Source organism: Nothoprocta perdicaria, unplaced genomic scaffold, assembly GCF_003342845.1.
Source record: "Nothoprocta perdicaria isolate Ctin4 unplaced genomic scaffold, notPer1 scaffold_32, whole genome shotgun sequence".
Taxonomy (NCBI): Eukaryota; Metazoa; Chordata; class Aves; order Tinamiformes; family Tinamidae; genus Nothoprocta; species Nothoprocta perdicaria.
Window position 1 is genome coordinate 3,445,302 of NW_020455555.1, and position 23,772 is coordinate 3,469,073.

General features: G+C 40.8%; 2 protein-coding genes across 5 annotated transcripts in view; one reads left to right on the forward strand and one right to left on the reverse strand.

The window, feature by feature from the left end:
• PHYHIPL (phytanoyl-CoA 2-hydroxylase interacting protein like) overlaps window positions 1–5,241 on the forward strand; it is a 49,381-nt gene extending 44,140 nt beyond the window's left edge. For 3 of the 4 annotated variants that reach the window (XM_026043087.1, XM_026043086.1, XM_026043085.1), the window contains exons 4-5: window positions 950–1,067; window positions 3,962–4,836. In XM_026043087.1, the coding sequence (XP_025898872.1) occupies window positions 950–1,067; window positions 3,962–4,496 (653 nt within the window). In that variant the 3' untranslated portion in view covers window positions 4,497–4,836. Of the gene's footprint in view, window positions 1–949; window positions 1,068–3,961 lie in introns of all 4 variants that reach the window. The other variant, XM_026043084.1, reaches the window with a different exon arrangement.
• A 425-nt stretch (window positions 5,242–5,666) lies between these two features.
• FAM13C (family with sequence similarity 13 member C) overlaps window positions 5,667–23,772 on the reverse strand; it is a 38,212-nt gene continuing 20,106 nt past the window's right edge. Inside the window, exons 6-14 of the mRNA XM_026042989.1 lie at window positions 23,329–23,394; window positions 19,175–19,385; window positions 18,074–18,212; window positions 17,162–17,243; window positions 15,516–15,727; window positions 9,934–10,029; window positions 8,593–8,792; window positions 7,645–7,746; window positions 5,667–6,883 (exon numbers count right to left, since the gene is read on the reverse strand). Of these exons, the coding sequence (XP_025898774.1) occupies window positions 6,760–6,883; window positions 7,645–7,746; window positions 8,593–8,792; window positions 9,934–10,029; window positions 15,516–15,727; window positions 17,162–17,243; window positions 18,074–18,212; window positions 19,175–19,385; window positions 23,329–23,394 (1,232 nt within the window). The 3' untranslated portion in view covers window positions 5,667–6,759. The remainder of the gene's footprint in view (window positions 6,884–7,644; window positions 7,747–8,592; window positions 8,793–9,933; window positions 10,030–15,515; window positions 15,728–17,161; window positions 17,244–18,073; window positions 18,213–19,174; window positions 19,386–23,328; window positions 23,395–23,772) is intronic.

Consider the following 23,772-nt stretch of genomic DNA (forward strand, 5'->3'; position numbering starts at 1 on the left):
GTAATATTGCTGAGAAAACACGCACCCTAGGCCATGCAGTTAAAGCTAGCTTTGCAGGAGGGCGTTAGGCATCTTACTGGCACCAAGTAGGCTGCTCATGTAATGGTCACACCTGGAAATTGGAACACAGGTTTTGTGAGCTCCCAGGTTGGTGTGTTAAAATAGATGGGAGGCAGCTCAGTGCCACTCTTGTTACCTAAGAAAAGCTAAATTGACCCTCAGTGTGATGCCTGATGCCACTGCTTGTCTCAGGGCAGGGTACCACACTGGACCAGGGCCACGCACATACCTCTTGCAGGCCATAAGCACCAGTGGAGAAGGCACAGCAGCAGCTCCCTAATACATAACTTGGCTCAGACATTGGCTGTGCTCCCCACCCCCCCCCCCAGCACACTGCAAAACCTGAACCCCTTCCATATCCCTGCCAGCACGAGGGCCAGGACGTCTATTTGTACATCTGCCTGTAGGTGCCCCTCCCCGTGTGCCGGCCTGCCTGAGCTGGGGGGGCCTGCTGGTAGCTGCCTGAGTGGGCTGAGCCTGATCCTACATAAGCTTGGTTAATTAGGTAACTCGTCATCAACTCACAACCAACTAGGGTGTAGCAGGTAATTTCTTAAAGAGCATAAGCCGGAGAGGGCAGTTCTTGGCTCCCCTGAAGTCCCAAATACAAGGACCCCCCACCTCTGGCATAGGAAAACTGAGCTGAAAGTAGCCAGGGGTTGGCAGAGTATTGGTGGGGAGACTGAAATATGTGCCTGGCATTTGTGCGTGGTGCTGGGCTAGACGGTAGCAGTATGGCCGTGTTGTACTTCGTGGTGTTAGCAACGTTACCTAATCTCTGTTCCCAATTTAAAATTGTGGCTGTTCAGGTTGTGGCTGTAGCTTTTAGATAGCACTGTATTTTTTTTTTTTTCCCTCCTTATGCTAGCAGGTTGTCTTTTCTTCCCAGATTATTCAAAAGTTCATCTAACACAGCTTTTGGAAAAAGCTGAAGTGATTGCAGGCCGTATGCTTAAACTGTCTGTTTTTTACCGGAATCAGCACAAGGAATACTTTGATTATATGAGGTAAGAAAGTAAACATATGCAAAATTGTGGGAGTAATGGAAAAAAATCTAAGTAAATGGAGGCAGCTGTGCTAAAGCTGGAGCCGAATGGCTGTACGCTACATATTTAGTTCAGAAAAAGAGAAAAATGAAAAGGTGACTCATATTTTCCAACTTGCATAACTCAACAATTTGATTAGCAAACAAAAATATCTGTGTATTGGAGTTGAAATTGAAGAACTTGCAGGGGTTTCCAGCCTGATTAAAGTGTTACAAATGGAGTGTGTGTTGGGGAAGGCAAGGCGGGGCCTGGTGCATGGTTTGATCATCTGGAACACTGCACGACACTTGGAGTGACTAAAGGGGGTAGCTGCAGAGGAGTGTCCCTGCTCCTGCTGAAGAGCCGGTGTGCGTTGTGCGCACAGCCGCAGCACAGGGAGCTCTGCAGGACACGCGGCCACAGCAGCCACCGCGCAGCAGCACCCTGCGCCGCTACGAGAGCGGGCATCCGAGGTAAGCAGCAGGGCAAGAATCCTTCAAACATGGCTTAGCACAAGGGTGCTACCATTGACGAGGCTCTTTGAGGGCTTAAACCAAGCTCCTGCAATACGTACTGCGAGAGCTGGGCCTACTGCGCTGCTATGTAACTGCAATTAATATTCACGTGGTTGTGATACTAGGACCTGTAGCGAGCTAGAAGAGCTGTAAAACTGGTCAATGAGAAGTAATGCTTGCTGTGTTCCAGAGAGGACAACACAGCTTGTGGAGATGTTGCAGATGGGCAGTTACGTGTATTTGTTTAGCAGCTTCCAAGAGATCGTGTAGCCTCAGAGCAGGAGGTTTGCTTGCCTGCTGCCTTCAAGAGTTAGTTGTTACATGTACACAGTGAGAGCTGCAAAGTGCTGTGAAGGCAGAGGATGAGTTGAAGCTGCTGAGAACCTAGTAAAGTTCTCCTGGCTCCTTGGTGGACGTAGCACAGGAGGCACATGTCCAGTATTACTGTTCTTAGCCACATAATCATAGTGCACCTGCATTTGTGTTCACAGGGCTTTGAAAACTGCTACAGAGGTGCATTTATTGGTGTGGGGTTTGGCCTTGTTCTGACAAAAGTGACAGATTGATTGCACTTTATCTTCTCCCCTATCTCCTTTACATTTTTTTCATGGCTTGCTACAAGTATCATCTAAGTTTGTTTTCACTCATGTGTTAAAGAGACAAAAAATCTGCATTTTTTTTTTAACCAGGTCAGTACCAAGCTAGACTACCTCTAGTTATTTAATAGTAAGCTTTTCTCATCAGAAGCACGCTAATGCTCATCTTTCCACAGCACAATCTCTAGAATGATACGTTTAAAAAAAAAAAAAAATCACATGCTTCCTTGTAGGGAAAAAAGAAAAAAAAAAAACCCTTGGCATGTGGCCTATGTGATGCCATAACTAGTGAACAAGCTTGAGGATGCAAACAGAGCAGCTTTAGTAGAATAAACAAACAAGCAACTGTCACTGTGCTGCAGCAGCAGCCTTAAACATGGTGCTTATGTTGTGGCCTTATAAATGCCATACCCCTCATTTTGCCACTTACCCCACGGGAAGTGCCATAAAGCATCTCAGCTCCCCGGGGAGGACTGACCTATAATTAGCCTAATTGGCCGCTGGATGTCAGTATCTTGCCACAGATACAAAACAAGCCCAGATTTTCAGCTGAGGAGATTAGAAATCTGGTGTTGACTATGCATACAGTAAATTTGCTTGCATTGACGGCTACTTGCACTTTAACAGACCAAATATTTAGCAATAACTTTTCTCACACAGCATGGTTTTACCTGTAGCTCTGGCAAGTCAGTGCACACAGGAGAGAGAAATGCTCTCTTGCCTCACATCACACCTCTCAAAAAGAAAAAAAAGAAGGAGAACTGGGTTCATAAGATTCTTCCAAAGCCACCTGTTTTTAGCCTGCATGTTGCGAGTGTGCCTAATAAATCTAGACCTTTGCAGGACTCACAAAAAGGACTGTTTTAATTTCTGAAATCACATGGTTCAGCATAGCCACAACTGCCACGGATACAGGATACAAATTCTGGGGAACTTGCAGCTATGCATAAAATCTCAGGTGCTATTGAGAATTAAATGGGGTGTTTTGGCCTGGTCTCCTAAATTTAGCAGCCTAATGGCATTGATTTCAGTTTGAGTTTAAATACTCCCTTGTAACGCTGAGCATTTGCTTTCACCGGAACTAACCTGAGCTCAGCTTGCAAAGAAACAATGCTCATCTTGTATAGGTTTCCCCTTAGAACTGGAGACTGCAGAAGCTGGACACCAACCAAATTATCTAATATTCTGTGCTCAATGGTAGACAAATTAGACCTTAAACTATGATTTGGGGGGAAAAATTATAGCAGGCAGTATATTCCTTCCTATAAGCGCTCTGAAAAACATGATTCAGAAATAACTGTCACTGGCCATTTTCTATATGCAATGCATACTGCCTCTGCTAAAAATAGGCATTAACAAACAGGATGTTCAGTACATCGAGATTTGCTTGTAATTTTCAACATGTGATTAAGCTAAAATGTGTTTATTGTTAGAAATGTAGTGGAAAGCTACACAAATCAGCTAATTAAAGAGATTGGTGGATTGGGGGCTTTTTTGTTTGTGCTATTCTTTGCCTTCTCATCATTCCCATCCAGCTCGCAGCTGGCAGAGCAGCCCGACAGGAAAAGCAATCTTTTCCCTCTAGCACGAGTTGTTCCAGCTCTTTCCGAGGCTGGGTGCATGTGATTTTCTTACACCTAAGATCACAGTTTTCATTTCCATTTTTCTTTGTGCGTCCCTTCAGTACCATTACAAACAGCATGAGGTCCTAACTTGGTCGTTTTAACTGTGTTACAAATAAACAATACCAGTCATTCATTTGTAGAGAGCACCACGGAAATGCCATGCAGCCCTCTGTTAAGGATAACAGTGGCAGCCATGGCTCTCCCATCAGTGGGAAGCTGGAAGGCATCTTCTTTAGCTGCAACACTGAGTTTAACACTGGGAAGCCACCCCAGGATTCACCATATGGAAGATACAGGTTTGAGATTGCAGCTGAAAAACTCTTCAACCCAAATACTAACTTGTACTTTGGAGACTTCTACTGCATGTACACAGCCTACCACTACGTCATCCTCGTCATCGCCCCGCTTGGCTCACCGGGGGACGAATTCTGCAAGCAGCGCCTTCCCCAGCTAAATATAAAAGATAATAAATTTCTGACCTGCAATGAGGAAGACGGTGTCATGGTTTACCATCACGCCCAAGATGTTATTTTGGAAGTAATTTACACTGATCCCGTGGATCTCTCTCTTGGCACAGTTGCAGAAATCACCGGTCACCAACTAATGAGCTTGTCTACTGCAAATGCAAAGAAAGATCCTAGCTGCAAGACCTGCAATATCAGTGTTGGACGCTAAAGCCTCCCTCGTTACGTAGGAGTCTTCAAAGCTCTGTTGTCCATGTCCATAGTCAGACGGTCTCTCCAGAAGCATGCCCATGCCGCTGTCACCAAAAGCAAACAGCAGTTCAGAATCTTCAGTAGCGTTTCTAGTAGTTCTTCTCTCCCTCTTTCCCTTCTGTTCCCCCAATGCTTTAAATGATTAGAAGTCCTGGATTTCTTTCTGGCAACTATTTATACTTAGATGCTGCAAAAAATGTTTTCTGTTTCTTGCCAAACATAACAAAAGTCCTATATAAACTGCTTTAGCAAAATAAAAATAATGGCTTATAAACGGTGTTTAAATATGCATTCATTTTTAACTACTGAACAAATACTGGGATAACTCCAAGCAGCATGAAAGGTTGTAATTGCAGCATGATTTAAATCTCAAAGCCTAGAAATGTCAGCACCTCCAACGTGTTGTTTGACAGTGTTATTTATGTTATTTATATTAGCTAACTGAAAACAGAAACTGTGTCTTGACATAATAAATATAATAGAAAAATATTTTATTTGTACTGTTGTATAAAATATTATACAATCATATAGAATATATAGATTACATTTTAATATCAATTGTATACATGTCATGAAATCATTTTCCCTTATCAAAGATGTAGTTTGTAAACTTCAAATAGCTCTGTATCTGTTCCTGTTGCTCTAGATGACTTTAATTAAAACAGATTTACGAAGGAGACCATTCTGATTCATAAAAGCTAAGTTATAAATTATTCAGTCAGTACATTGAAACAACAAATCTCAGAGAAATAAATTTTTCTTTTTCTAGTGGTCATACTTTCCTCTCCAAATTACTTGAAAACATGTATTTTTTTTCAAAAACATGCTGAACCACTACATACAATATAAATACAAACTTGATTTCTTTGTAATAGGCTTTATAAAATGAAAATTCTTACCAATATAGAAAACAGATTGCTTACACTGTGTGATCAATACAAAAATGACAGTTAAAGCAAAAGACCAAACATGATTCAACTTACTCCATTCATTTTAAAAATTTTTAGGTTCCTTCATGTCTGGGCTAGTTATTTCCCAGAATCCCTGCTTCTGATTTCCGATACAGAAATGCCCATAATCCTTCTGTTTATAGACTGCTTTTCACACAAATGCTCTGACACAGTGAAAAAAAATAAAAACTCCATAATATTACAAAGTGTAGTGCTCTGAAATTTAAGATGCATAATTTCAATGGAAAAATATTTTTTATAATATTTTTGTAAACAAGAAGTCTAGCGTTCCTCACCAAATAACTATGACACTCAATTATGTACCATGTACTTCATCTATCCAAAATATCATAGCATAATGCAATAATCTAGTCTCATTTCAATATAGATATGTGGCAATTTGTAACACAGGAAATACTTCAACATTTAACAAAGTGCATGCTTCTAAACGAGCTTTGGTACTTAGAAAAGCAAATGTTATAGCATCAGGCAAAATAAAGTGCAACGTTCAATAGAGAAATAAGAATGAGCATGTAGTTGATCTATTTACTGAATTGTAAGTATTGTAAGCCAGGTTCTGTAAACCATAGCAAGAAGGACAGCATCCAGTACCTTTGCTTTACCTCCTCCTGGCAAACGGCACCTGTTTCATCTTGCCACACACTTTTTCTCATTTCTAAAAAACAGTATCTCAACCTGGCCATCGTCTTCCTTCCTTGTTTTTTGCACAGGCAGCATCCCTTTGCTCTGCACCAAGAATTTAATCCAGCCCCTGGCGCTGGCTCTGTGTGTGCACCTTCCTTTGAAGCTACTGGAATTGAGTGGCACCTTTATCCAGGTTGACTGTTAGCTTGTTTAAGCAAATCAGCTGAGAACTGACAATAGTTGTAAATTTACTGTTAATTCTTGTAGGAAATGTGTGGCACATTACTCTATACTAAGATATAGTAAAAACCAGGAGAGCATTTCCTCACACTTTCTAAAAGCAAAAGCAGGGCAGAGGGTGCAACACTGCAGTGTCCTTTTAATTTCTAACATTTTCACAGTGCACTTCAAGGCGTTTTCAGAAGGAAAATAAATAGACTATAGTCCACTCACCCGTGCTTAATATTCTTGCATATTGCCGTCCTCTGTCATCCCAGCAAATGCAATTGGTAAAGTGCATCAGCATCTCACTGTGTCAAATAATTGTGCAGCAGACCAAGACCTGTTAAATTACTTCCCTCTTTTTTTCCCCTCCCTAGAGACCAAGCCCACGGCATTGCGCTCATTTCAAATCGTTTTGGCGATATCATGCTTACTGATGAGAACCTCCAAGAGCCTGATTTTGGCTTTTGTGTGCTTGTATTCAGAGTATTCTTCTGCCATGGGCACCCGATCTTCTTTTTGTGGACTCCTGTGAAAAGCAGATAAGGTCATCACTTCTAAGACAAAGCTGAGAAACAATCTTAGAATTATTTGTGCAACAATTAATGAGTTTTACATTGGATTTGTTTTTTTAAACTGTAAATGACTACAGATAATCTAACAGGACCAAAACTCTAAATAAAGGCCAGGATAAAAGTACTGGATTTTTCGTAAACCAGATAATTTTCTTTCTTGGCAGCTATTTAAATGTAACTAATTCATTTTAAATTATGGAGAGAAGCCATTGCACAGAATTTTAAAAACTGTTACCAGTATATACCACACACCCATACCCTTCGCAATTTTCAGCAGATCAGCTTACTAAGTAAAGGGAGGAGGATCAAGGAGTCGTCAAATAGCCAGTGCTTATGGGTGAAAGAGCCAATGGCTTCTGCTTATGTATTTAGCCTTAATAACATGGCTCAACTGTCAAGAGAAGTCCCTGCAGGCTGATGGTTTGAGAAGGTTTGGGCAGACTCCCGAAAGGTCAGGCCTGGCAGCCTGGCTGGTTTGTCCCCATTACAGACATGTCCTGACAGATTCCCCAGGACCTGGCAGCTCCTCAGGGATGCCACAGCCTGGAGGAACTAAGCAGGGAGATGGGCTCCTTCCAGTCCCTGACTGCAGCCTCTCTGCCATCTCACGCGTGAGAAAACCCACTCTAGTAAAAGACCCATGTGGCTACACCGGCAGGTGAAGGGGCACGTGCCAGGAGAGAAAGCAGCAGCACGCGGCAGTTTGGCTGTTTACCTTCCCGTCTGTTTGTAGAATTGCTCCTCAAACTCTCTCAGAGCTTTGCGAAGCCTTTTCTTATCTGCTCTTGTTTCTCTGAGATGTTCAAGTAGAACAGGCCTGCAAGAGAGACACAGGCATTAAGTGGTGCACAAGCTGTGGGTCTGCATTACAAGCTGTGGGTCTGCGTTACAAGCTGCCTGCTGCTCTGGGCCACGGCATGCACAGCACACAGTGTCCCAGGGAAGACCATCACGTCTCTCCACATGACTATAATGGGCTGTTCCAGCACACGTGATAAGCTGAGCTGCTCCTTCCCGTTTATTAGTACTGTTTTTTCCCCTTCTAATACAGTGAAGGCAAAGGATCGGTAAAAACACGGGCAAAAAAAAAAAAATCTTTCAGGACTGGGTCATGTTAGTAGTCTCAATTCCACCTGGAATTAATGGAACTGACCAGATTCAGCAGCACATAACAGGCATTTTGCACCTCTGTAACTGACTTACTAAACTCAGTGCAGAATCAACATTGAAGAAGTGCAGCTCCTAAGTATTACCACGATTCAGTGGAACTGATACTGGTAGCCAGAACCAAATTTTCTGCACAGCATATTTTAGCTCGTATTTAAGCAGTGAGAGAATAGCTACCTGGTTCATATTAACACAGAAATGTCTCCACAGACTTTTTTAGCCCAATATAGCACATATATTTGCCTTACATGGCTTCTCTCTTACCTGTATATATTCCTTCATCTTTTCTTTATGGATTTGGCACAGGCTTATTTGAAGGAATATCTGAAACCACAGGAATGCTGACCAAGGAACAAGCATTCTCTGCCTCCTCTCTCGTAAGAAATCATTAGACTATTTGTTTGCTTTAGAATACCTTAATGCAGTAATTGGATCATGCTTAATAAAATTCTACATAAAATATTTCAAAACATTAGAAAGAAAAGACAAAACTCACATTGTTGCCTCATGTAAATTGGACATAGACAAGGCTGTTTTTCTGTAAACTTTCTTTTCATCCAGAGGTGAAACGTGTGCAGGTTCACTCTCCTCCTGCGCGTAACACAGGTGCTCATCAACAGGCAGGCAAGAGACTGGGCTGGATGACAACTCATGGCTGCTCTGAGAACGGTCTTCATCTGAGTCTTCTTCCTCCTGCTTGTAAAACATAAAGCATTACCAAATTAGTTGTGTACCTTGCAACACTAGTAGTTAATTAGAATCTTGCCTATTGGATGTATTCAGTTAAACAAATCATAACTATTAGAAGTTCTACCTAGGTTTTGATTCTGCCCATGGGAACCCTATGGTGCTGCGTTCCTGTGTGCTAGTCAGCGCTACTGAACACAAGAGAAGCTGGCCCCGTTTCCGAGTAACTCAGAAACACATCAACCTGCTCTTTATTCAAAAGCTTTTTTAACTAGTAAAGGTTTACAGAACACCCTCCATGTATGCAAGCACTGCAGTCTTGCTGGAACTCTTATACACCATCCAGCATGGTGTATAGGACCTTAATGCCAAAAGTAAAAGCTATACCATGAGTTAGAGGCAGAGATTCTACAATTGTATAGCCAAATCCATACATCTTCAAAAGAAAGGCTGGGCTTTTGAACAATGACTTTCCCGGAACGTCACGGACCAAAGCGACGATGAATTAAAACAGGGGAAATGCAGTTAGATTTTGAAATGTATGTGTGGGCAAAGATTTAGACTGGAATTTCAAAAACTTTCTAAAGCTCCACTGAAATCCAACAAGACAAAAGAGCAAACCTTTTAAAAATCTACTTAGCCTCATTTACTCTGTACAAGCCTCTGTGATGAATATTTTTGACAGAGACACAATAATTAACTTAAAACCTGACACATTCCACTACCTCTACTCACATTCATTGAGACTGGTACTATTACATGATACATTAATCAAACATACTGCAAGTGATCTCTGTCTTACACGATTAATAAAAGCATTTTCAACAGACATACTAGAAGCTAGATACAGTGACAGTAGAGTCTTTTATGAGGAGAGATTTCATTTTGGATATGTTAGACATAATAAAAAACCCATGCCAGCCTTTGCTCCCTTGCCCAGGCACTTGAACAGACTGACACAAAAACTTGTGCATTACATTGTCACCTCTGGCATTCTTGGGAGCTTATACAGAGCATTTGCTCAGTTTGAAACCTCTTTGCCCTCCTCTAAACCCATGAACAGATTCTTTATTGCCCCCAACAAGTACAAACCAAACAGCATATAGGCTGTCTTCTTGACAATAGATTAGACATTGTCCTGCCAACTTACAATTGTTGTGATCAATGATGGAGTTGCAAGAAGCTTCTTGATGATTCTGTATCTGTCATACAGAGGCTTCATAAGATTCTTTTCTTGTTTAGTTACCTGAAAAGAAAACATAATAAAACACACTGCTCTTGAACAGAAAAATAAATCTCTTCTCATTTGCTGCTGAAAAGCTGAGAAGATTGTAGCCTTGTGTGTTCTGTTTTCATAAGAATTTCAAGGCAACTGTCGTGTGATCCTCAGAAGCAATCACATATTTTTGAGTTGGAAAATGCAGACTTGTTGTCCAATGGAAAATATACAAAGTGGAGGCTCTGCTGCTTGAGCCATTTCATCCAGGCATTGGGTCATCTTGCTAAGACAAACAGTAAATTACTCACTCCTCACTGTGGAGATGCTCACAGTGGCCTTCCAGTGGGCTCTGCAGCGGTGTCCCGCGCAGGGCACTAGTGGGACGGGGGCAGGTGCCGTGAGGAGACAAGGCTCCATTCACAGCTGCTTCTGCGTCTGTGAGCCCCTGCCACAAAGGCATGCCCTGTTCTCCTTGCCCTTCTTTGAATCATCGTGTCTCTTTTACCTTCTATATGGTGCTCAATTTCTCTTTTGTTCTGGTATTTCCAAAGAAATACCCTTCCAGTATATTCTCCCTTTCCCTCATCTATCACTCCAGGCCCACACAGGATAGACAAAAATCATTTTATCCAAGATGCAGAGAGATCAGATTCAGATGGTGATAATCTTGAAGAACCAACACACTCTTGTACCCACACGCTCACGCTGCTCCTCTCAGCAATTACAAGGCAGAAACAGAACCAGAAGGATACAGACATTCACAGAAGTCAGACAGGATCCTCAGTTGTTACAAGCAGATTTGCAAACATGGTAGCCTCCTTTGTGGCAATTTTTCTATTTGCACATGCACGCCTACTACTAATGAACTCCCTTTAATGTTGGCTCCTTGAAAGGAGTTTAACTAACAGATTTAAGTGCTGATATAAAAGAAAACACAGATGACTGGTAAGTCATTTCATTTGCTATTTCAAATCTCAGGTTGTGCCCTGTAAACCATCCACAGCTGCTGAATATTTTAACTGAATATTGGATGTTGTAGAATGAAGTTACAAGAAAGCAAAAGCTTCAATAGATATGAAACCAGTCTACTGTGGATATATAGTCCTTAGACCTTTATCCTCTAAATCTGCAACTTTCACTCGTAGAGAGTGATACGGGGCCAACAGAAACTTGCCTTTTTATTTTATTTTTAAAAATAAAATCCAAATACATGAGTATCAAGCAATAACATTAATATCTGAAGATTATTCTGAAATTACATATTAATCACACCATATTCATCTAAATATATTTAATATGTGATGTCAAATCTGTTTTATAGGGATATTATATAACTTAAATTTATCTGTCTTTCTATGGTATACTTACAGGTCGTCCATGAATATTCTTAAATTATAGCAGACATTTCTGAAGATTGATTTTTTTCCAAAGTCATTTGCTTTTTTGTCATATCCTATTTTAAAAAGCTATTGGTAAGATTATGAGTCAGGATTTCATGACAAAGGTATAGAGAGGTGTCTATTTAATAATCTGTTCTCCACAAATGAATATTAATACTGAAATTCTGTTTCTGCCCACATGGAGGTAAATGGGGCTGGGCATTGAAATTAGAGAAATACTTGTCTCATACGCTCTTAATGAGAAACCTGTTAATAGCAGTTGTCTGTTATTAACGTATTTGACAGATCAGTTGGTAGATCATTACATTCCCCATTGTATATTAAACATGATTTTGTTGTTGCAAACAAAAAGAACAATCTTTCTAGACACAACACCCAAGAACTTGCAGAAATTCAGAGAGAGCACCCTGCAGCTTTTTAATGGTTCCTCCAAAAGGGAAATATATTTCTCTTGGCCAGCAATGGAACAACAAGTTCCAACTATGGAAGCAGCGCGGACACAAACACACACGCTGAGCGTACCCACCACATCACCCCCCTCTCCCCTAAAATCGCAGGAGAGCCCTGCTATTAACTTCACCAGGAGCAGAGCCCTTAAAATCGGCTGCCTACGCACAAAAGCACCACAAAACCGCTAATAACATTTGGTTCTAAATGGTTGTGTGAGTCAATGGCTGCAAAAATTACCTGTCGTTCACGGTAAGAGAGGGGCTACTACCTAGAATTCGGGTGTACGACGAAACAGCAGCTCTGTCTGCTGCTAGCTCTGCAATTAAAACAAGGATAATTCTTTCAAAAACTATTAGGTCTGAAGCAACTGAGTGGCTAGCTGTAAACAGGAAGTGATCATTAATATTGATTTTAAACATGAGAAACAATCTCAGGAGGGCTAAACACTTGGGTCCGTTTTAGTGGCTCTTTTCATTAGCAATCTCAAGGCAGGCTGATACTCGGCCGGGCTCGACGTTGCTGACAACTTCCAAATCATAGGTGGCAGCTGGAAACACAAACCACAGAAGTGACTAGGACATCTTAGGACTGTAGGCTGCACATAACAACACAAAATTCAATGCTAATTAAATAAAAACACTGCTTCAGAGCCAAGGAAAGCATGGACTAAAATGGGTCAATAACCAGAGGACAGATAACTGAAAGCAAGCAGTCTGAGAAAAGCCTCAGGAGACAAGCTGCAGAACTTCAAACTAAATATAAGACCAGTGTTTGCTCTGTGTAACAAAAAAGAGAAGGCACATAAAGCTAAAGTAGTAGTTTGGTATTCATAACTTGGGACAAGGACACCCGCAGCAGCACATGCTGTTGCCTTCATCACAAGGCAGTTCAGCTCATCCCTAGACCTTTATGTCAGCTGCTGGTTCTGCACGCAGGAAACGCAACGTGAGGGGAGCAGGGGCTTGGAAAGGGCCTCCCGTGGGTACATGTTGGGCCCTCTTCTCCTCCTCACTGTGACCAAGGCACCAAGAACATCCCCAGCCAAGAAACATTCAGAGTAGTTTAAATATCAGGAGGGCTTTTTAAAAAGAGATAGAGCCATGCTGTGTTTATTTGCCTTTTAGTTGCCAATCTTCTCCATTCACATCCCCAAGCTGTTGTGTGCACCCTGGCAGCTAACCACGCACAACCTGAGGTGACCTTCAAATGAGTCACCAGCGGCCACGGCCATGGTCACGGTGCTAGTGACACTGACAGCAATAGGTGGGCATCCACTGCGGAGTGCTGAATCATTCACCAGCCAAATCCAATTTTCTCTGGATTTTTCTCATTGAATAACTGCACTCATAAGCTTTGGGGAGGGAGGAGGCATTTTGTTCTGAAAACTGCACTGGGCTATTTCACACACCATACACATGTCTCTGTTCTCTTCAGACATATAGTCAGGATTTTAGACCCCTTCTGTTTTAGACCCCTTCCCTTGTGTGTGTGTGTGTGTGTGTGTGTGTGTGTGTGTGTGTGTGTGTGAGAGAGAGAGAGAGAGAGAGAGAGAGAGAGAGACTGTGGAGTATCTCATGAATAAAATGGCCCTTGCTAAAAATGTAAAAATGAAAGTTCTGTGATGTATGACCCGTACTGTGCATTCCTAACAACCATTCTACTGTTTCTCAAGCCCAGTTTCACAAGTCACACAGAGCCTGCGCTCTGCATCTTTCTTAACAACAATTAATCCCTCATTTGTGCATCCATGGGGGTCTTAAGGCTTTCCACAGCTTGGAGAAGGATTCAGTTACCAGTTAGTTGATTATCAATCTAGCTCAGATTCAGGTACAGGTTTTAAAAGTTATATGCAAAATGAAATGGTCCAGTTCAAAATTACCATGTGCACCAAGGATATGTATAGCTGAAATGAAAAGCCTTGGATCTTTGCTCTAACCAACAGACATCCTTCATTCATTCCCTATTGGGGTTGTAAACTTCACTCTTTTCCAGAAGTCCAGACTCATGATTAAAAATCAGTCATTTTAATGTTAAACAACTTTAGGACCTTCTAAAATGTCTCATCTTGAAAGAGACCAATTTAAATTCCTACTCTTCCTTTCCAAGCTCTGTTGCACTGCAGTTTTAGTTTTACCAAACAGAACAGGTACCACACAGATCATTCTTTCAATTCATTTTTTTCCCACAAGAATATGAAAAAGAAAAAAAAAATCATCATATGAATCTATACTTTAAAATATTAATTTGTGCAAACATTTATCTTTACCCTATGGAGTTCTCTGTGAGAATCATTCAGGACAACACTGCCATTTCTTTCAAAGATCAAGAGAACTCCAATTAACTGAAAATGGAGCAGAAAAAAAGAACCACAGCCAATTTATGCTTATACAGTTTTCTGGGGCAGGATTTCCTCGGTGATGTCATCTCATAGCTTGCCTAATAACAGCTGTTTTCAGAGCTGAAAACATTAGTTTTCAGGCATATATACATACGTTTCATTATTTTATTCTGTTTGTCTTTTTACAAAGGATTTCTTATTGTGAAACATTAACTCTTCTGATGCCAGGTGCTGCAAACTTCGTTTACAGAAAGAAACATTTTAAAAGATTAGTCAGGTAGGCAGGGCCCCAAATCTCGGCTACAGAGGCACCACACAGCTCTCCAGAGTTCTAATATTTAAACAGCAACTGGTTAGTAAGAATCAAGAGCAAAAGCAAACCAGCAAAATTAAAACTTACCTCTGTTATTACTTTCAGCTGTTAAAATCTACCCCAAATCTTTTTTTGATGTTAGATGTAGCCTAGTTTAACATTCTGTTGTTTCCCACTTATCCCACTTCCCCTGTTCCTTTCAACAGCCACAGTTTCCATGTGAGATTTCAGGCACCTTTGGGGATCATCTTTCCTGGCTACAAAGCAGCAGGCAGAGCCGCAACATTTGACAGTAAGAAGAGCATAAAACTAGCCTTTTCAAATGGACAATACATATTACAGAACAATAGCTTCAGACAGATCCTAAAATGTGTTAACAATATGTGTTACTCTGAAAAATCAAAATAAATCACCTAAACAAGCACGTTTCATGGGACATGAACCCCTCCCCTTTATGCAGAACAGTAATTGAGAACATGGAAGAGCAGCAGCAGTATCAGTGCAATGCACAGGATCAGAAGGACAGAACAGTCCAAATGGTTGTGCCCTCCACGTTACCTTGGCGCAGTGCTAGGCACTGGCCAGAGGCTTTCAGATTCCTCTAGCAAGAGAAGGCCTCTGTTGTCAAAATAGCTTTGTAATTTTTAGCCACATAGTTTATACGGACTCAAAATAGGACTGTTTTGCTCTGTCACCATCTTTGCTAGGCTGGAGCAAGTACTTTGCGTGCACTTAATCTCAACCTGGGAGGGAGCAGCTCTTTGCAAATATGCATCTCTGAGCAAAAATGCCCTCAGCACTACTTGAAAACATCTCTTTCTCCTGTGTGACCCTTCACAAAAACTTCACTTCAGAAAACTTACCAGAGTCTGTCAGAGAGAAAGCCCGCGGCAGTGCCAGAGGGTGCAGTGCTTGCCCACCCACCTGCACGGGGACGGCTGCTCTCCAAGCACTTCCTGCCTCAGAGGCTAAAGAACTGAAGGAGAAGGGCACCCTCGTTAGCCTGACGTACCTTCAGAGTCTCGGGAAGGTTGAAGTGCTGTCTTTTCTCCTTCAGTCGCCTCAGCATGCTGTCCATGGTTTCTTCTACTGAGGGAGCCGGCTCCGTGCTCCCTGCCTCCTGTGTCCCAGGCTCTTTAGAGACCCCAGTGCTTTCACAGCGATCGTTTCTTTGGGGTGCTGTGGATGTGGAGTTTTGCTCTTCTGACATTTTGAGTTTCAGCTCTGAAAGATAAATTGTTTGGCAAGAAAATCTGAGAAATATCTGAAGAAAAAAAGCTTCCTCTGGCAGTCTAAGAAAAACGCGTGTACGCTTCTTGCATGGCATTACCAGCACACCCCAGCTGCTTCGGAAGGTGAGCAGTTGTGCTAATCCAGCTGGCTGCCAGGCCTGGGCGCGGGTCTGAGTGCCCAGCTGTGCCCTGCCCCAGCAGGAGCTACAGCGGAACTGCCCTCGCCAGGGGCCACGTGGCCACCGCGGCCACCGCGGCCGCTCTCGCTCTACGCAGAGCTGCCTCTGACGTGGAGAACCAGCCTCTTCCTTTGAACGGGTCCCCCTGGCAGAGCAGCACCTGCACAACCCGGCATAAGACGCAGAAGTCCCTGGGCGTCCCATGTGTCCCAGCTTCCCAGCCCAGCTCACCTGGGTTCTGGGTATGAAGGGGATTTGATTTACGGAAACTAAACCAACTGATTGCCAGAGTTATGCTGAAGGTGGAGATACAAGTTTTATAAAGTTAGATATGTAGCTGGGCTGTGTCCCTCATTTGCCCTTCCTGGATTTATAACACAAGGTTCATGGGGGGAAAAAAACAAAACTAGTAATGATGCAGCCCAGTATTTAAAGGAGTGTTTTCTAAAAGAAATTCACTGAAAAATGAGTTTCTAATTCCTTTATTCACCCTAATCTCATCCTCTATCTCTACATTCTTCATTATACCCAAAGAGAGATAAAGCACAATACTACAATTTAATTAGCAGAAAGGGGTCTATTTATAATAGGAAAAAACAACAACAAAAACAGATAATTTATAAACAGCTTTAAAAAAATCAATCCATCCTGGCTGCATTCTCCCCAGGGGCAAACATGTGATGTGCCCACAGATGGTAATGGAACTGTGTGCAAGTGAGGCAAGGGCAAAATCTGACCCTCAAGACCAAATCGAATATGAGGGAAAATCCATTTTTATGATAGATTGGAGAAAGTCTTTAGAGTTTCATAACTCTAAAAAGGTGCTAAAAAACCTTTTGGCACTACATTTGCACTATATCACAAGGAAGCCTTTAATTTGTAGTTAAGTATCTTATATATGTTCTACTGACCATGGAATAGCATACAGCCACTTAGAAAACTACCACTGGAAGTTACTTTGCGTGAGGGTTAATATTTACGAGGGGAAGTTGATGTGTATTTTCCCTTATTACAAGAGTTGCACAGCCTTACTTCAGTCCCCACTCTGGGAATCAAGTCATATCATTTCATATCTCTGCTGTCATTAAGAGACTAATGCCATGAGTTAGGGAAAAATAAGCAGAGAACTAAGAATGGAAATCAAACTCTAAAATACTCCTGGTGTATTCATACTGATTTCAAATATCTATATCAATATAATGCAAGTTCCCACCAGGCAATGAAATGACACACATGCTAGTAAGTACCTTTGAGCTGCTTGCGACCTTTAGCCAAATCATTCATCCATTTTAAGACTTCGGGATTGGAGCTCTTGTCACCATGTGAAGGCTGAATGTAAAGAAAAGGGGAAAAAAGGAAAAGGAATTGATGATCATGCCGTTACTTTTCTTGTACGCATCAAATTGACAGACTTAAGTTGATTCAAGGGTAGGCAGATTTTGTTACGCACTTAACCTCTCAGGATCAGGCTTTTAATTCCTTCAAGGTGGGGCAAGAAGCCTTAAGGCAGTCCACTCACTAAAGCAGCATATGTATTTTAAATATGTAGCATTAAAGAACAAAGGCAGCATAATCACAGTGAATGATGAGACTCTCTTCTTGCCTTGGTAATTATAAAAATAGATGACTCCAGTAAACATTTAAAACAGCAGCTACCCAATTGCTAAGAAGTGGTGCTACCAAAGAGCATTTACTGTTTCCACCCCAGATCCTTTGTCTCATTCATAAGAAATTTAATCAAGTTATATTGAACTTGGTGCTTCAGTGGAGCACTGAGGCCTGCAGCTTTACAGGACTCAGCCTGAACAAAACAACCTGCACAGCAGAACAAACATTCCAAGCAAATGACTTTTATCTACAAAGTAAACAAGCAGCTTTTCATAGTTTGAATCATTCTGGTTCACAAACTCATTATCTGCGGTTAACTGATTTAAGCATCTAGAAGATGGAGATGATTATGATCCAAAGGAGATGCAAATTATAGCCTCAGAACTATTAAACACACTAATAGCTGATAAAACATTCTCTCATTGATGATTTTCCTATATCATTTTATCCATAATACCCCTTTCTTATGACTTTGCAAGAGTTTAAATACATTCAGATCCTTGCTGTGATTCTGTATTTCTCCTTATCTTTTCAATGATATCTTATCTTACCAGATATTTTCTTTCTTGTTCAAACTTTTCTTCATACTTCCTAATTTTTCTCTTGAGACTCTGAAGATGCTTGGTAAGTTGTGCTACTGTCTGTGGTTCTTTGCAATCTTCACAGTTGCATCTAGAAGTACTTCTTGGCCTGCAAAAAACAAAAGCGTTAAGATCTGTCAAGGGATTGGCTGTATGAATCTGTGTCCTTTTTCCAGGCACACTTACATTTTCCCAACACTTCAGAATTTGGAGCTGTGTTCTTAAAAGGTTTGAGAGAGATGAATTTTTTAAAGTAACCATAAAGTAACTGCTTTCCCTGGAAGGTATCTGTAGGTTCTACCGGTTACGGGTCGGTTGTCTAATTTATTTCTTTGTTTCCCTTCCTTCCTTTCTTCCTTCCTCTCTTATTTTTGAAATTAATTATAGAAGTTTTGAAAAGTTTCAACACCCAATTCCATGGGTCACAAACTGATCTGGTACTTCCATTTAACAGTACTATCTGCACTAATCTCCCATTTCCTGGATCCTAATAACATTTTTGTAAAGTATGCACCAGATAATTTTTTATCACTGGTAATAAATATTGACATTTTAAAGACAGTTTCATTACAAATCAATACATCTGATTGTTATTATATTCAGTGGATTGAGATATGCATAAAGCTTTTAAGAAAGTGTGGTTTCTGACTGAAACTCACACTTTGTTTTTTAGGTGATCACATATACGAACTGTTCATATGTTTTGTGGTGCTTTTGTATCTACAAATAACTCAAGTGATAATTTTATTAAAGCTGAACATTTTAATAGTAGACCTCTAATATCCCTCTCTATCTTATATTCACTCATCAGTGAATAGCCATTAAAACTGTCACTAGCCACTGCTAGCCATTAAAACTGACATTAAAACTGTCATTAATAACTGTAATTAAACTTCAAACTGTATGGTTTTGAAAAATGCTAGGTGTAATGGCAAATTGGCCATGTCAAAACATAATATGGAAGTTTATTATTTCTAACATAACAGTACCTGCAAAACATAAAGAGTCAAAGGTCCTGGATTGTAAACAAATAACTTAGAAGTATATAAGAATTAAAGTATATTTTCTTACATCATGAAAGGTTGAGCACTTGGTGGAGAAGGGGCAGACTCTGTGTCTAGATTAAATCTCTGGCTTTGGCTAAAAATAGAGCAGCGTGGTGACAAAAGGGGATTGTCTCCATCAGTAATATGATACAGTAGTCGACTGGTCCCTATGGAGTGATGCTCTTGAGGGCTGCTGTCCATGTCATTCTGCCAGTCTCTGGGGGCTGGTACAGGCTCTGCAATAAACAGACAAACCTGTATGGATGGAAGGTCATTAACTGGATACTCATCTACATAGATTAAAACAAATTTATACATATAAAAGTATTTAAAGCAAAGATAGCAAGCTGTTTAGCAAGGTACTACATGCAGGTTGAGCATAATACTGAGGATCAGAAAACAGAAAAGTTACTGGTTTAGCATTACATTATCTTCAGTTCCATGGTAGAAAGTGAGTGGGTGGTTGGGTGTTTTTGTAAACTATGAAGTATTATTTAAATATGGAGAGTTTCCCAGAACAGAAGCATAGTTAGGTTTGTATACATTTATTTGCTTTTGGAAAGTCACATGCCCAAAACAGAAGATGAATATAGAAAACAAGTTTCATTTCCTGACTTGGCAATTAATCTTTTGATCAAGAAAAAGGCAGAACAAAAGTACAGAATGCCCTGATGCTCCTGATGCTAAGAACCTCCAGTGTTGTTTGCAGGATCCTGTAGAATGTGTTTAAGTTTTGAAGCAACACATTTAAAGGTATAAAGAACACAAAGTATAAAAATATACGACATTCAAAGTCTTTACTCAAGGTAGTGTGCAGTGACTGCTGTCTCAAAGACTGCTGCTTATGGTACGACGTCAGTAATGCCTCTAAAAATAAAGGGAAACCTAGTCACAACTCCTACAGTCAGTCAAAAACCAAAATTTGTTTTAAAGAGATGGTCAAGATGGAAGTCAGGATGATTTTTTCTGTTCTAAAAATGTAAGAGGTGGTGAATCCCATCACTCTGATTCCATTCATGAGTCGCATGGAAATACATGGCACATTCCTAAGCCTGCCCCCTGAGCATACCAGAGCTCATCCTGCCCTCATGGGACAGGGTGCACTAACAGGAAGAACATTAAACCTTCATCCTCACACCCAGTGTGAGCAACGGGTCGGGATGACCTACTTTCATGGACAGTTGGGCTTTTAAAGCAGATTGTGCTTTTAGGAAGAAATCCCACACTACCACAGAAAACTTCCCTCAACAAACAGAAAATATATGTTTAAGCAAAGAATGTTCTCTCAGATTCCGCTACATCTGTTTTCATAGTATCTTACATTTTCCATCAACTATGTCAATTTTTCTTCCTCCAAAACGATGTGTCCATCCAGACTATGAATAAAAATATTAATTATTCTGTTATTCCCAGGCAGCCTAAAGGGTCATCTCCTGTCAATATTATGCTTGCCATGTATAATCATTCCAATATGTTTCACGGATTTGTTTTTACTGGAGAGAAATCTAAAACTGACCAGAAAAACAACTATACCTGGTTTAGTCTCAGAAGAGCAGGCAAATCTAGAAAAGTTCTTTTGCAGTCGCTCTTCATTTTCACCTTTCTATATGGGATATGGTATTCCATGATGAGTGAGTATCTCCCTTAAGATTGTAACAGAGCTTTTTGCTGCATTTTATTTAACCTCTGCACAAGACACACTGAGGCTAGCAGTTCCTGTTGCTGGCCTGAAATGGTGAGAACAAATTGGCTCTAAATGGTATGCTTCTTCAAAAGTAACTATTGACTTCAAAAGTAATAATGACAGTGGCCTGAAATGTTGTTTTATCATGTAACTACCCACCTGTTCTTGCTCTGCAGACAACAAAAATTGAATTTTATGTTGTCAGACAGGTTAGTCTAAGACATCCATTATCCAACACATGGCTTTTGTATCTCTGATAGTTCCATCAATTTTAATTATGTTAGTGTTTTCACAGTCAGACAAGGTACTGGATTATTAATTCTGACCCAGCATCTTTCCTCTGAATAGTTCCTATTTTGTAGGTCAGATTCTCTTCTCTGAGATACTAGACCAATTCCCAAACTTCTAAACTGTATATGAGATGAAATCCTCACGGGGAGGCACAGGAAGGCATCTGGGAGAAATAAGGCCCTCAGGAAGGGTCCCAACCCTAACACAGATATATTAATTACCAGCTATTGTCCGGAAGCAGCACAGCAAATCATTCAGTCTGTCCAACTCAGAGGCACTTATGTGACATTTCATGACGATGACAAGTTATAATGAGCCCCACTTCTGATCACAGTTCAGGGCCCCCATCCCAGTTCTGGCCTGCATGGATTCTAATCAAGAGCCTAAGCATTGGCCTAGGAGCAGCCCAACGCCTACCTGTGTTTGTGTGTTCGCCAAAACTAGGAAGCTGCCTCCCTGTTTGCATCTGCTCCAGCTCATCTACTCAGTGCAGCCTGGCACCCACAAGGGCTCATCAAAGGCTCTGGTAAAGCCAAGATCTGCAGTCCTGCACCAGGCTGTTTGCTTCATGATGGGGATGCTGGCCATACATCCAAACAGGTACAAGTCTCTATTCCTGCCTGTGATATTCTTTAGTTTATAAAATAACACACCTAGTCTGTTGCATATGAAGAACAGCATGTTCATCTCTCATCTCATCTATGTCTGTGAATGCCAGTATTAGGATTTTTCATTGAAAATTCAAAAGACTTTTAAAATACTTTGTAGATAAAGTTCAGTTGCTCACAGTTTGAGACACATATTTGATGTGAACTCATATTTGAAAACTAAAAATTATGTGTTTTACCTTTTTTTTCTCTCCCGTAAGAATACCTAGCTTAATATCTCCCATGCAATTCTTAATGGTTTGATTTTATAAATAGAAATGTAAATACTTCTTTTTATGAGGTGATATCCAGATTCACTGAGCAAAGGCTAATAAGTAGAGATGCAGCATGTATGTCACATCCCCCAAAAATTCTGTCCTAAACTTGGTGCAAATCAGTGGATTTCATCTCAGTTTGAGCTGGAATAGCCACTAGTCCCACAAGACTACTGTATCTAAACTGAATATATCAGAAAATTTCAGGAGCAATTTGAGAGAGAAATTTAGGAATTTATGCAAAGATTAAAAGGTGTTTTAGAAGGGCACAAAAGAGGCATTAGTGTGACAAGAGTATACTACAATCGATGATATAGGCAAGCTTTCTCTGAAGTACAGGTTACAGTTGCCCTGAGTGACAGAGCATGCTCTGAACTATGGAGAGAAATGCTACATCATCCAGTGCCTGCCCACGCCACTGCACACAGGCAAAGGGGAGAGCTCATGGGTTAAGTTCAAACAACATCAAATTAAAACAGAAAAACAAAATCAAATGAAGCCTATTATGAACCATCTAAACAATGAATTATGAAACTACAAGAACAAAATAGTTTGGCAGACTCCTGGAAGAGGAGGGAAAACACACCCTGCCACAAGGAGAAGGGGCGTGCAGGTTTGGGATGAGCTACAAGAGGCCTGTGCCTGTACAGTCTGGACACGACCTCAGGTTCACGTGGAGGGGCCAGCAGAAGCAGCTGGGCATCTGCCCAGCTGAGCTAAAGCATCTGCTCTTTTCTTAAATAAAAAAATCAAAAGCAAAAACATAGCTTTTAGCTTTGCTATTCTATGTACCATTTCCCTTAAATGTGCAATGTAAACCTCAAACTTTATAGTGTCTTAAATAAAATGGTATAATTGGTAATTCCTTTTAAATAAATAGCTTACTATTTATGAAAATTCCAGGCAAGCAGCTTCTGAGATAAGTGCATGACAAAACTGGAATTACACACCTATCTGCCTTAATGTCAACTATATATGGTCTAAAATGTAAGTATTTGTGTATTCATGTCACCTGTCTGTGAGGTATATTAGTCATCTTGCCGTTGACCTATTTTTCATGAATCGTGATTCCTCTTCCACTGAGCCTCACGATTCTGCCAGCCCTGTGACTACAAGATATGAATTGACAAAAAATAATGCTGAGTCTCAGGGCCGCCTGCTTGCAAGAAGTGGTTTCCATACATACTGGGGGCAAAAGGGAGAGAGAGAACACACCAGTTTGCCCAGATGTATAATGACACAGATTCACGAATGATTAAAATCAGCATGCTGTAAAACTCACCTTCACTATCTCTCTGCTGATGCATTAAATTAAAATCAATAATAGGAGAAATGAAGTGATATTGCTCTGACAAAAAAAAAATGACAAAAACAGAATTACATGATATGGCAGATGATTTCACACAGTACAGATATAACAGACGTAGGAAATAAAGAGCACAACTGTACTTAAACAAAAGGAGACCAAAACTGAAATTAAAGGAATCAAGACTCTTAAAATCTTCCCGAAAAGCAAGCTTCCCTCTTAGGATCAAATACAGTTGCCATTCATTCCCGCTCCTATTAACAGGTATCACCCTTTTTACATTACAGAGTATTTGCATGAGGAAATGGTGCCTTGCAGGAGCTCTGCACGTTTCCCAGAGGGCTGCAGATCTGAGATTACCCTGCCAGTCACAGAGCTGTTTTATAATTGCAAATGAGAGCACATCCTGCCGCGACCGCT